This window comes from Poecile atricapillus, chromosome 5 (assembly GCF_030490865.1).
Source record: "Poecile atricapillus isolate bPoeAtr1 chromosome 5, bPoeAtr1.hap1, whole genome shotgun sequence".
In the NCBI taxonomy this organism is placed as follows: Eukaryota; Metazoa; Chordata; class Aves; order Passeriformes; family Paridae; genus Poecile; species Poecile atricapillus.
In genome coordinates this window covers 35,820,275-35,833,554 of record NC_081253.1, presented here as the reverse complement: position 1 = coordinate 35,833,554, position 13,280 = coordinate 35,820,275, and the positions used below count along the sequence as shown (strand labels likewise).

The 13,280-nt window shown below is 41.1% G+C and overlaps 1 protein-coding gene across 21 annotated transcripts in view; it reads left to right on the top strand.

The window, feature by feature from the left end:
- LRRFIP1 (LRR binding FLII interacting protein 1) overlaps positions 1-13,280 on the top strand; it is a 100,716-nt gene that overhangs the window by 77,452 nt on the left and 9,984 nt on the right. For 12 of the 21 annotated variants that reach the window (XM_058839855.1, XM_058839867.1, XM_058839866.1 and 9 more), the window contains 9 exons: positions 738-770; positions 1,561-1,686; positions 2,206-2,277; positions 4,327-4,497; positions 5,392-5,484; positions 5,948-6,040; positions 7,175-7,267; positions 7,747-7,888; positions 9,482-13,099. In XM_058839855.1, the coding sequence (XP_058695838.1) occupies positions 738-770; positions 1,561-1,686; positions 2,206-2,277; positions 4,327-4,497; positions 5,392-5,484; positions 5,948-6,040; positions 7,175-7,267; positions 7,747-7,888; positions 9,482-11,709 (3,051 nt within the window). In that variant the 3' untranslated portion in view covers positions 11,710-13,099. Of the gene's footprint in view, positions 1-737; positions 771-1,560; positions 1,687-2,205; positions 2,278-4,326; positions 4,498-5,391; positions 5,485-5,947; positions 6,041-7,174; positions 7,268-7,746; positions 7,889-9,481; positions 13,100-13,280 lie in introns of those variants that run through there. The other 9 variants (XR_009277746.1, XM_058839870.1, XM_058839869.1 and 6 more) reach the window with 5 other exon arrangements.

The following is a 13,280-nucleotide window of genomic DNA, read 5'->3' as shown; positions in this document are numbered from 1 at the left end:
GTGTACTGACTATAAAGAGATGTAGTTTTTGAGTGTGTTTTTAATGGAAATTATCAACTTAGCCTCAATTATGTCCTGCCTTCCCCTGAATCAGGTCTATCCTGATTGTTTTTCCAGTAGTTTCAAAAACACTATTTCCTTTGGCAATTAGGCTCTTCTTGGTCTGGGGAAGACATTAATTTTCTAGGAGTCTTTTGGGAAACCATCTTGACTGTGCTGAATATTCCAAGAAGAATTCAGGTTTTGTTGAGTTCTGCTGAGTTTTTGATTTCATTCAGTCCTTTTTACATGTAGCTCCATTTTAGATGAAGATGTTCTGTAACTTTTAAACCCTTCAGCTGTCTGCATCCATGGTAATTTTCTGTTCTCCTAAATGCTACTTTCTCACTGTTTGGCTTCCTCTAGACTAGTTTTAGTACAGGATCTCTCTTGTAAATTAGTAAATTGCAGTGAAGTACTGAAACCCTAAAAGAGCCATTTATTTAGACTTTGGACTGATCCCTGATATTTGACTTGAAGGTCAGATTTGTAGTCTGGGATCTTTGCTTGAAGCTGCAGTCCCTGTTTGTCTTGAGAGGGGAATATTAACCACAGGTTCAAAGCTTTAGATTTCGAGTCTAACTTGGTACCTTGCATTTTGGGACCAGGAGGATGTGGTGGCATTTCTGGTATATTACTGCTTTCTCTGACCCTTTATTGATTCTATTAATGATTCCTTCCCAATCTCTCTCTTACAGATTGAGGAAAGGCCAGAAAAGGACTTTGAGAAGGTAAGAAAGTTCTTATCAATTATTCTGACAATAGTGCTTTATAGTGCATTATTCATTCTTTTTGCTGGTTAGAACTTGCCATGAATGTACAGAAATATCCTATAAAATCCATTGTGAGGCAAAAATTGGAATTTCTGAGGCCTTCTTCTGCTAGAGTATTTTTGAAGATGAACTTTTCAGCCCCTGCTTACTCAATGTTAGGTAGCTGACCTTCAACAGCAGTTGGCTGAAACTGCTTTAGGCTGAGCCACACAAACACTCTGTGTGTTTATTAGATCTTAGTTATAAGACCTAAATTATTTATGTAAAAATAAATAAATCATCATAATAAAAGAGGAGGCTAATTCATTAACCCTGAGTACAGTTGAACGGTTCATGTGGCCACTGCTGCAGAGTAAATAAATATGCATAAAGGAGAGAAGCTTCCAAAGCTTCCACAGAATGTATTATTACAAGTTTTGAAAATGTCTGGCAGGCTGATACTAGCCCCTAAAGCCTTTCTCCAATTAAGAATTAATAGTTATCGAAGCTAAATTATGCAAACTCCTATTCCAGTATTATTTAAATACTTCTGATCTGCTTTTTCTCATTAGTTTCCCTTGTTAAATCTTGATTTTGTTTTTTTTTTCTTACTTCTGAGAAAGTTTGATTTTAATCAAAAGTGCATAATTTAGAAGTGCAAGGATTGGTATCATGTGTCTATTAAAAAAAAATGAAAAGGGGAAAGCTACAAACCCATAAATTACCTGTAAAAGAAAGTTCTAAGCAGTTTATTTATGTGTGATTGTAGGGAGCACGAACTGTCTCAAGTTTATCAGCAGCTACCTTGGCTTCTCTGGGCGGGACTTCTTCACGGAGAGGCAGTGGGGACACGTCCATCTCAGCTGACACAGAGGCATCCATCAGAGAAATCAAGGTGAGGAATACTTAAACCCAGAATAAATTACGGAATATCCTTCAGGCTCCTTTCCCAGGAAGGAGCTGGCAGCTGTGGCAGTGCTGTGAAGGAAAAGCTTTGCTGGAGATGTCTCTCAGATGGGACTGGTTGTAAAAGGCAGCTCCCATCCTGAAACAGGGAATGATAGGAGGGTGGGGATAACACACTGGAGAGCAGAGGAGAGAGACTGGGACAGAAGGTGATCATCAGTGGAATGGACAGAGAAGGGCTGGGATTGTTGGAGCCTTTGAACCTGGGTCTGCACCTCATCCTTAGCGATGGAGATTCCATTTTTTTCCAGCCAAGAAAAGCAGAATTAACACAAATTGCTGGCCAAGAAATTTGGTTGTCTGGCAAGGCCTCAGCTAAGGCTCAGAGCCCTTCATGTGTGTGGGGGAGGTGTTGGAAGGAGCACTTGGAGCATTGCCTGTCCCTCCCAGCTGCATTCTGCCCGTTGGTGTCCGTGGCATCACTGACCTGTCTCACCATCTCCCTCAGGACATCTATGAGTTAAAGGACCAGATTCAGGATGTAGAAGGCAAATACATGCAGGGGCTGAAAGAACTGAAGGTACTGGTGTGTGAGCATTAACCCAGTGTGAGCCCCAGAGCTGCCCTTGCATGCTGTTCTCCTGGAGAGGCTGGGAACTGCCTGCAGAGTGTCTCACTGACTGGCAAACTCTTCTGACTGGGTGGGTTGCAGTGAGAAATGCTTCCAAGTGTTCACTGAAAGGCTGCTGGTTGCTACTGCACCTTGTCTTTGCTGGTTTGAGGTAGTTTGGTTTTTTTTAATATTGTTTCCTAATCCACAAAACCTTCCAGTATTGGGAGATGAACTAGAACACAGCTCCTACAGTACTAAAAACAAATATGGGTTTAGAACCTTGTATGTTTTTATTTTTATAAGGCCATGTGAGGTTCCATCTTTCATTTTGGTTTCATGTTTAGATGACAGAGGACACCCTTAAAAAATTCTTGCAATAAAACTCCATGTATCAAAGGCTGTTTCATGGAGAAGGAATGCTGAAGCTCTTACTGCTTCCACAAAGCCATGAATACATTTTGATGCAACAACCACCTTGTACATCCATGTACCACCCACCTCCTAAGTGAGCAGTGACATGAGCTATGGCTTTTTGGAAAAGGCAAATAGATAAATTCAACATTTGCCAGCACTAATTGCTGATTGTGTCATCAGCTCAGCACCAACAAATGAGGGTGTTGCCATCTTAAGTGAGTTTTCAATGGAAACAGAGTAGTTAAGCTCTTTTTTTTGGTAAAATTTTGGGTTTTTTCCTGGTCACCGAGTAGCAGATAGAGCAAAATAATCACACTGCATAAAAAATTTTTCAATCCATATCTCTTAGACTGCCTTTTGGGCTGATTTGGATCTAAGCTGCACTGTTTGATGCTAAGAAACCAAAATGTGGCATGCTGAAGGAGTGGAGCAGAATTTCCTTAACTTCTTCCTCACATATACTTCCTTTCCAGCTCCTTTCTGAGCTTTCCAAATCCTGGTGGCTTTCCTGTGCTTGATATTTCTCATCTGGAGCTGGAAAGTGCCCCAAAACACAGTTAAGCATTTGGAACTGGAGAAATTCTTGTCCTAAAAGACAAATTATCTCATTTGTTAAGAGAAATGTCAATTAAACTGATTCAGACTTTGCCACTATCATCCTTTGTTCTATTAACAGCTGAAAAAGGAAGTATATGAAACTCACCCATACTTCAGTTGAAATAATTAAAATGACACAAGTTCCAAGAGAAATCGTTTGATCAGTAAACTAAAATGTTTACATGTGTGTCCTCCTTGTTTGCACATTTACACTGCTTTGTTTATATAACTCTTAGTTTATATAACTCTTTTATTTCTTTATTAAAATCAAGTAGTGCAAAGTTTGTCTGCATAAATGAGAAATTATGCTTATCTTTATTTTACCATCATTTGTTATTACAAATATCTCAGTGTCTTATATTCAGGTCAAGCAGACAGAAGAGGTTTTCAAGATACTGGGAATTGTATTTTAGAGAGAAAATTTGTAAAGAAGGGATGTGATATTGGAAACCTAATGGGAAATCACACATCAGGTCACAAAAGCTGCAGCTTTCTCTTTCACGGTGAATTCTAATTCCTGAGTCAGTATTTAAGGGTTCCCACACTGCAAGGATCTCTGAAATTAGTGTGAAGTGGCTGTCAAACTGCCTCCAATTTCAGGTCTCAGATCATCCAAAGTGATCTTAAATCAAGGCCAGTTTACCTTTAAAAAAAAAAAAAATCCCAACTTGTCATCTTCAGCAGCTGCTTTGAGCTGGCAATGTGCAGGGGCAGGGGGAGGAGGGAGAAGGAGGAAAACTGGGAAGGCAGAAGCTGAAGCAGCAGAGGACAGGAAGCATTTTATCCGTGCTGAGGTAAGGCTGCTTGCGTGGTAGCATGATTATGGTGGGGACACAGGAGGTTTTCCTCACCTTGGGACAGCCGGGAAGCCTCCAGCACAGGATTTATGCTGCTTTCCACAGGCAAGCTCAGTGAGCTTGTGCTTTATTTTCTCACTGAAGGTCTTGGTTGGCAAAGTGTCCTCCTTTATTTCTGACTCTGACTGGAGTTGCTTATTCTCTGCAGGACTCTCTAGCTGAAGTTGAGGAGAAATACAAGAAGGCTATGGTGTCAAATGCTCAGCTGGACAATGAGAAAACCAATTTCATGTACCAAGTGGACACCCTGAAGGATGCGCTCTTAGAGTTAGAGGAGCAGCTGGCAGAATCCAGGAGGCAATATGAAGAGAAAAGTAAAGTATGTGAATAGCTCTGCCATGGGAAATAACAGGGAGAGATTTGGATTTGGGGTGGAGATCTTTGGGAGGAAGCAGCTAAATTATTATTGAAGATATTGAACAAATTGCTGGTTCAATTAGTATTAAATGAAATACCAATTTGTTGTGTACTTGTGATCATACAAATGAAAATTTTCCTTAAGCCACTTCTGAAGAAGGTGAGAAATGTTCTAGCTGATAAAGGTTATATTGATATTATCCCATCTCTTTTCATATTCCATCTCTAAATTCATAGGGTTTGTCTGTAGGGACTTCTGGAGCAGTTTTACACACAAAGGTGTCTCCAGGCACCCTGTGGGAGAGTTGTGCAGTTCAGGCAGCTCCATGGTTAAATGCTGAATTAAGCTTTACATCAATTCAGCATCTGACAGTGATTTGGTGTTAAATAATAAAACTGAGGCTTGCATTTTCAGAACTGCCTTCTTGTAGCTTGGGGCACTTGACTACACCCCACTTCAAAACACAGGTCCTGAAAGAAACAGTGTGGTTTTTTTTCTTTTTATTTAAAAGTCCAGCTAACTTTCAGTACATGGCCATGTGGGAAGAGTGGGTTAAATTCCCATCCATTCCTCCATGCAGTCTGAAGGACTGGAGTGTAAAAGCTCTTCAGCCTGCTGCTCAGCTTATGAAATGGGCTAAATGATGTCTGTCACTTCTATATTTGGTGCAATAATAGCATCTTGGAAAAAGGACAAACTCGATAAAAATTGCACTCTTGTGGGATTGTGATTAGAGGGATATTCAAGAATTATATTGCAGTAAGCATTTTCTTTGTGTTTGGGATTATTTTCCTCTTTTTGATGGGATGCTATTTTTGATTAATAATAATCTTGTGAATATTTCATTATTCACAGGAATTTGAGAGGGAGAAGCATGCTCACAGCATATTGCAATTTCAGTTCATGGAAATCAAAGAGGCTTTGAAGCAGAGAGAAGAAATGCTTGCAGTAAGTAATTTATTTTTTTTCTCCTTTAATGGTTTCTTTGATTGGTACATTCCCAAGTAGCAGTAGAGTGGAGAATGTGAGGTATGGAGATTTTTACTTCCTATTCAAGTTTCTCACCAGAAGAAATGTTAATGTTTAAGGCCAAATGGGTTCAGAGCTGACTAATGCAAATAGTACTTTCCTAAGAATCATCTTATTCTTCCTAAGTATTGCATTTTGGACAGCTGTTTGTGGAGATGCAATGGAAGATAAAAGAACTGTGTAACTTATTTTAAGTCATGTTGTGGATAATAAGATTGTCTTCAGGAGCACGGGTCCAGTTGGGATGTCAGAAACTGTGCATTGTAGATACTCAGGTACTTCAGCACCTGACTTTTTTCATTCTTTGGCATCACTGCCATCTTGCCTTCCTTGCTAACCTCTTACCTGCCTTCTGTCTTCTTGTTTTGCTCCTGCCCCTCAGGAAATCCAACAGCTGCAACAGAAACAGCAGAGCTATGTCAGGGAAATTTCCGATCTTCAGGAGACAATAGAGTGGAAAGACAAAAAAATAGGGGTAGGACTTGTCAACTCCTGCAATGTGTTCAAAGTGACACTGTCATTCTCCACCTGATCCTGCTTTTGTAAAACCCCATGGATAAAACCCTCCCTAGTGCCTTTGCTTGGTGTAACTGTCCTATGATGTTCCCAGTGAAGTAGCAAATAGCACGTGTTGTCTTTGGCCAGTACCTTAAAATCCAAGGAAAACCTGGCAGCTGGTCTGCTTTCAAACCAAGGGTAATTGATTTGCTGTGCTGCACCATTTGCATTTGCCATATGGGGAAAGGAAGTGCTATTTATAATGCAATTCCATCAGCACTGAGTTTTTGCTTATTCAGATTTAATCTGCAGACTGAGCAGAAACTGGAGTGGGATAAAGAGGTAATGGAGCTATTTATAGGCTATTGGGATGAAAGTCTCCCTTGCTTCTCATCCCTTCCCACCACCTCTTATCAAACCCACTCTGGTTTTCTTTTCCAGCTGAACACTGAAAGGCTTCCTGAAGAGAGTAGGAGAAAGAAATCTGGCAGCTTGCCCATGTTTGTGATGTCCAATAATTTGTAGCAACTTGAAACCAAAAATTGTCTGATTTTTTTAATTGTTCTATTTGTACTTATATAGAAATACTGGGAGCGGGGAGTTCAGTAGCAAAATATGCATTTGCACATGGTGCATCCCAGACTAAGGATGACTTAATGGCAGCTTTCAAATTAATCAAAATGTAAAATAAAGAGACTCCTGAAATCCAGCAGGTCTATTTCCATGCCCTTCCATTAACATGTGGGAATGGCCTGATGTCTTCAGTGTGCATGCTAAAGCACAATGGGTATGGATTAGCTTGCCCAGCAGATAAGAATAAAAAGTGGACCCTCATTTGAAGGATCCCTTGGAAAGAATTGGGCTCTGAATGTCTTTGGCAAGAATTGTTGGTTATTGAAGAAGCTGTGCCTTTCTTGGATTTGAAGTCTCTCTCTCTCTGTATGCAAACTCAGTCCTTTAATCTGTAAACTCGACCTTTTTCATCTGTGCCCCTCCCATCCCCTGAATATCTTAAATCTGCTCTCTTGTCTACATTTGCTTTTCATGGCCTTTACTTGTCTCCCTTCCTTTCTTCACATCTCCTCGCCCTCTGTCTGTGTTGGGAACTCAGGCACTAGAGAGGCAGAAAGATTTCTTTGATTCCATAAGGAGTGAGCGGGATGACCTTAGAGACGAAGTGGTTGTGCTGAAGGAGCAACTGAAGGTATGCAAGAGGAATAAAAGAAATTTATATTCATCTGCTGACCCTTTTCCCCTGTACATTTGGGCAGAAAAATTAAGTCTAGCTAATTAATTAAGTCTAGTCAGTAGCAGTAACTCAATTTTCATCTTGCCTATAAATTGCCATTTCAGGGATTTTCTAGATAAAGTCCTTTCCCCTACTATTGATTGAGAATTCTTCGTGTAGACTGGAACATAAAGAAGTTGTTTTTGTAGGAGACACTTTTCTGAAGAACATCTTATGCAGCAGATTTATGTTAAAAAAAAAGAGCTGGACTCACATGCTTTCTGTCAGAATGGCTGAACTGAGAACTGCAGTATCTGTTCTCCTTCCTGACTCCCAGCCATGTTTAATGGAATGATTGAAGCAATTGTTTATTCAGAGTATCTTGGACAAGAGCACTTGACAATCCTTCCCTTTCTGATCAGCAGGCTCTAAAGCATTGCTTTTGCTTCCCACAGAAACATGGAATAATCCCAGACTCTGATGTAGCCACCAACGGGGAGACATCAGACATTCTGGATAACGAAGGACACTTGGATTCTCCCCGAACTGTTGCAGGCACCACTCAGGCATTGAAGACAGGAGGGGAGGCGATGCTAGGTAAGTGCTGTGTGTCTTCTCAGCCCCTCCTGCCTGTCTGTCCTTCATTCATCCATCTTTGCTTGGATGGGGCAGTTGTTAGTGAGACAATTAACACCACACAGCATGCTCCTTCTCCAGTCACTCCCTGTGCATTTCCCTGCTTCATGTTGATTATCACTCCCAGTGTGTCTTGCAGTCTCTTCCCTCGGCAGACTTCACTTCTCCTGCAAGGTGACAAAGGATGGGAATACAAATAGGACATTACAGATGAGTTAGTAGTCACTCACATCTCCATTTAAACCCTGACTGGGAAAATTGTCCCAGGATAATCCTACTGCTGCTCAGTATTTTTCAGCACATACCTTAAATAATCAGGAAAAAAAGGCGTTTTAGTTTTCTCTAAAGAGCTTGTATGTTGGTTCACTGATATCCTTGCGAACTGTGTCTGCTTGAACAAGTGCTGGGCTCTGCCAAAGCGAACCAAAGGATAAATTCTTTGTTCCTGTGCTATTGAACACTTAAAATTAACACTTCTGTGTTTTTACTTGTTACATTGACAAATTCAAAGGATATAATTGATGTGGACAGCGTTAGGAAGGAGAAATCTGGTTGGCAAAAACTCTTTATGTTTTTATGTGGTGAATGGCCATTGGAGAGCTATTGTGCTAGTGTAAGGAAATAAAGTAATCTTTTTGCTTTGTTGGATTTTTTTTGTTCTAAATGAACATACTAATAAATAGCTGCAGGCAGCCAATTGTTGCAAGTGCAGGTTCTCTTGCTTTGAACTTTTGGCTGCTTTTTCCTCACTCAGTTTCTGTGTGGAAACAATGTGGAACACCAAAAAATAAGGTAAGGGTGTATTTTTAAATGTAACATGTTTTCTACATCTCCTAATCCTATTCTTTTTCCAGTATAGGTACAGCATAGACCCAAAAGCTAACAACAAACACTATTTTTTAATATCTGTTGCTTTCAAATATAAATTGAAGGAAAACTGTTACAACAAAAATAAAACCATAAAAGTCCTCACCTCTTCAGGTGGCTGAAATAAAGGGCACAGGTTACCTGAGCTTTGATGTGTGTTGGGAGGTCTGAACAGCCAAACCATTAGCTTGCCAATCAGATTTTACATTCAGTGTCTGTCCTGTGCACTGATGATGCCTGAGATTCTAAAAGCAAAATATTACTGAATAATCCTTCATAATTCCATTTTAATGGCATCAGACTCCTGCATGGATAGAGGGTGTCAGGGTTAAAGTTGTAGAGAAAATTGCTGAGGAAAAACAGCCCTGCAAGTATTGCTCTTAAATTGCTCTGGTTCAACCTGTTGTTCTCCTCTACAAAGGCTGTCATTCCCACAGCCAAGAGCATAAACCTCCTCCTTTACAAAAACACAAGCCAGCACCAGAGACTTCTTGCTTTGAGAGGGTGGTGGTGAGTTTCACTGATCAAACCCCCTGGATCCTTACTAATTCAATTGCTGCTTTGCCTCACAAAATTGGCAAAAGCTGATCTTTTATTAACCTGTTCTTCTCATTCTGTCTTTCGGGTTTTAAGTGGGGAGGTAAGAGCTGTGGTGTGGCCCCCTCAACTTTCTCAATGGTCTTTTAGGCAAAGCCAATGAAGTGGAGATGAAAAATGAGATTTTGGAGGATGTGGGGAAAAGAGAAATCTTGCAGAATACTGAGCATGAGGAACACAAAGAGGAGTCTGAGGAGGAGGAGGAAGTGCAGACATTGCATGCTGCTGAAAATGCAAAGGCAGAACAAATGGTTGAAGAACGTGATGCCCTGCCAGCAGTGATGTTACCAGAGAGTAGGTTTGCAGAGCAAGTCCAAAGCCTTACAGAACCTGTGTCAGGGGGCACTTCTTCAAACACTGACAGTGACACAGATGGCTTGAGAAAGGGCACAGCAGTCCAGCAGCCAGAGAGTACAGAGGCTGAACACCATGACTTGAGTGCAAGGACAAATGAGAACTTGGAGCTGGGCTCTCTGCAAGGCCAGCAGATTTTTGAGACTCCTCAGGAAATGTTTTGTGACTCAGGTACAGAGCAGGAACTGGGAGAAGCTGTACCCAACCAAGGAGAGCAAGAGGATCTTAAAACCAGCCATGCCCTGAGTGATAATGAAATGGATGAAGGATCTGACAGTACAAGTGAGAGCAGTGAGCTGGTTTCTAACCAGGCAGGGCTACCTGAGGGAGTAGTGGCAGGCTTGCTTAGGGAAGAGGGAAATGTGGAGAGTTCCACTCCAGAGGAGCTCCAGGACTCAGAAGAAAGTGCTGAAAACAAGGTTGCAAATGTTTTGGAGGAAAAGTTTGTTGACTGCACTGATGGAAGCAGTGATAAAACAGCAGGTGACAGGGCTGAAGAAGAAGATGAGCTTGGGACCATGGTTCAGGGTCAGCCAAGGGAAGCTGAGTCTGTGGGTTTGGAGGGGGCAGAGCCAAGTGAAAGGGATGTCCCAGCAGAGCCACTTGAAAAGGAAGGTGGAGAACATCAGGCATTCATCCAACCAGCTTCTTCAGAGGACAGTCCTTCAGCATCCCCAGAGGAACCAAATACACAAGGTAAAACTGAAGATGGAAGTGCTGCAACTGAGAAGGATGGACAGAAGGGAGAATTGATGGAAGAGCTGGAGAAGTGTTCTGCTGAAACAGGCGAGCAAGGTGTGGCATCTGTGGAGGCAGGAGGCTGCATTCCCGAGGGAAAGGGAAGTGAGCTGCAGCAGGCACAGCCAGGAACAGAGGTTGTGAGAGAGGTGACCACTCAGGAAACCCATTTAGACCTGAGTCTTTCAGAAGATGAAATTAAGGAGTCAGAACTTGAAACAGGGGATGAGGCTGGGGAAGGACAGGAAAGTACGACAGAATGGGTAGAAGATTTGAATCCAAAGGTAGAGGTTCAGTCAAGTCAGTGTAGTGAAGAAACAACAGGTGGTGCAGAAGGAGAGAAAAATGTTCCTTTAGAGGGTGAAGTGCAGAAGGTGGTTAAACAAGTAGAAGGTGAATCTAAAGAGGAGTCAGGTGTAGGCATCACTGAAACAGCTGAAAACAAAGCCGGTAAAGAAACACTGAAAGAAAATCAGCAAGAGGTAGAGCTTGCAGACCACCCTGGTGGGGAATCTGCTTCTGAGGAAAGTGCAAATAATGCCCTGGCACAGAATCCTGTGCAGGATGAAAACATTAGTGAAGAAGTTAAATTGGAGGAAGGTGTAAATAACTCCCTGGCACAGAAACCTGTGCAGGATGAAAACATTAGAGAAGAAGTTAAATTGGAGGAAGGTGTAAATAATTCCCTGGCACAGAAGCCTGTGCAGGATGACAACATCAGTGAACAAGTGAAATGGGAGGACCAAACAGAGGAAAGCCTGGAAGATGACGGTGATGCATTTGATTTTGATGAAGAGTCAAATCAAATACTAGAATCTGATGAAAAACGTGATGGAGAGAAAGATGATACACAGGGAGAAGAGGGTGATGGAGCAAATGGTGCTGTTGGAAAAACTGTCCACACAGACAAAGCTGAAGAGGGAACAGACAAAATGGAAACCAAAGATGCCTTGACCAAAGGTGAAGTCCTGCAGCATAAAAAAGAAGAGCCTGAGGAAACAGGGTGCTTGCAGGGGGAAGCGTCGGGGAAAACTGATGAGGAGGCTGATGTGGAGGAAGATAAAATCAAATTATCAGATTCTAGTAAAGTGGGAAAATTACTGGATCAAGATGTTTCAGAACAGGATTTGGAAAGTGCTTTCATTAAGAGGGCTGAAAGCAGGGAGGATTTGCAGGCTGGTAAAAGGAGTAAGGGTAGATCCAGAGATGACTGTACAATCTCCTGAGTTCAGAATCTCAAACCTACACAAGTTCCATGCCCTGTGACCAATCCCAGGACACAAACATGCACAAGACATCAGACCTTGGAATACTCTTAGAGCTTTTTAGGTAACTCAGCATAAAGCATGGATGTGGTAATGATGCAAGTATTAAGTTATTCGCTGTCGTACCCAGCCACTCACCCAAGAAATGAGTGAGTTTGGTTTTGCTGTGTCTCAGGTTGAAAGCTTATCACCTAATAAGGAAGCTTCACAACTTGACTATTCAAACTATTACTCAATTAAAGTACCTCTAGTGTGGATAGCTGCTCCTGGGGAATTTCTGCAGGATTTTTTTTTTATTTTATTCTAGCCTAGTTGATCAGTATATTGAATGTACGTTGGGCCTTTGTGAACTTATGCACATTATGCTTACTTGTACTTCAGTCTACAGCAAGTACATTAACTCTTCATGAAGGAACTCAGCAGATCAGCCACACTGGTGGTGAAACTTCTTTCAGAATGATTAAAGCCTCTGAACCAATCTCTTTTTTAAGATGAAGAAAAAAATATCTTTTCATTCCACCTTGCATGTATTTCTTATACGGTCATATTCTAAAATATAATTAGATCACTGTGAATCTGCTTTGAGCACTTTGGAAGAGCAGAACACAGTTTGGAGAAAGTGCAACATACAGGTCTTAGTTTTCTGAAAGGAATAAATATATACATGTTTACTTCATCTAGGCACTTTGCACCACAATAGGCCTTTTACACCATGTCTCACATGGAGTTTTTATTTTTTCCAGAGAAAGTGTCAATACACACTGTAATGTGTGCTTATGTTTGCTATCGAATACTGTCTAGATATGGATATAGAAAATATATATTTTTCAAAGATTTTTGTTTAAAATTATATTTGCCTACCTGCATTACTTTTTTTTTTTTTTTTTTGCAAACTCTGATTCTGAAAGAATGTTTTTATCTCTGAAACAAATCTTCTCTCTTCCCTTCTGGAAAGAAGATAACTTTGCATGTCTTAACTCTTGGTGGATATCAAACCAAAGACAACTGTTGTTTTGTGTACTAGCCCCCCTGTGCCTTTTGGAAGAGCTGGATTGCTTTGAATTGCTGGCATAAAGTAGGCTCTTGGACTCCCTTGCTGTATTTCCCCTTGCATCTCTGCTAGTGCTTGGGAGGAAGAGCATGTTTTGCATATATGAATATTCATTTAAAGTGTTAAGCAATGAATGTCCCAGGGGAATGCAGATGGATGGACTGTGTGGGCTATGGAAGGCTGTATTTGTGTTGATCTTACAAAGTTGTCAGAGCACGGACAGACTGCAAAATATGAAGATGTATATCAAAATGTACTGCTGTATATAATTTAAATAAACATATTTTATACTTGAAAATACCTGTCCAGACCATTGTTTCTAAACCTGCACAAGGAGTTATTTAAACCTGTATCATTTCAGCACCATTTTTCTGCAGCTTTTGTTCAATTTATTGCCTTGTGCTACGTAGCTACAAGAGCCATCTCCCTAGGACTGGGCAGCCTCGGGGTTTGAGCACCTTGAATATGTGATGGCACCTTA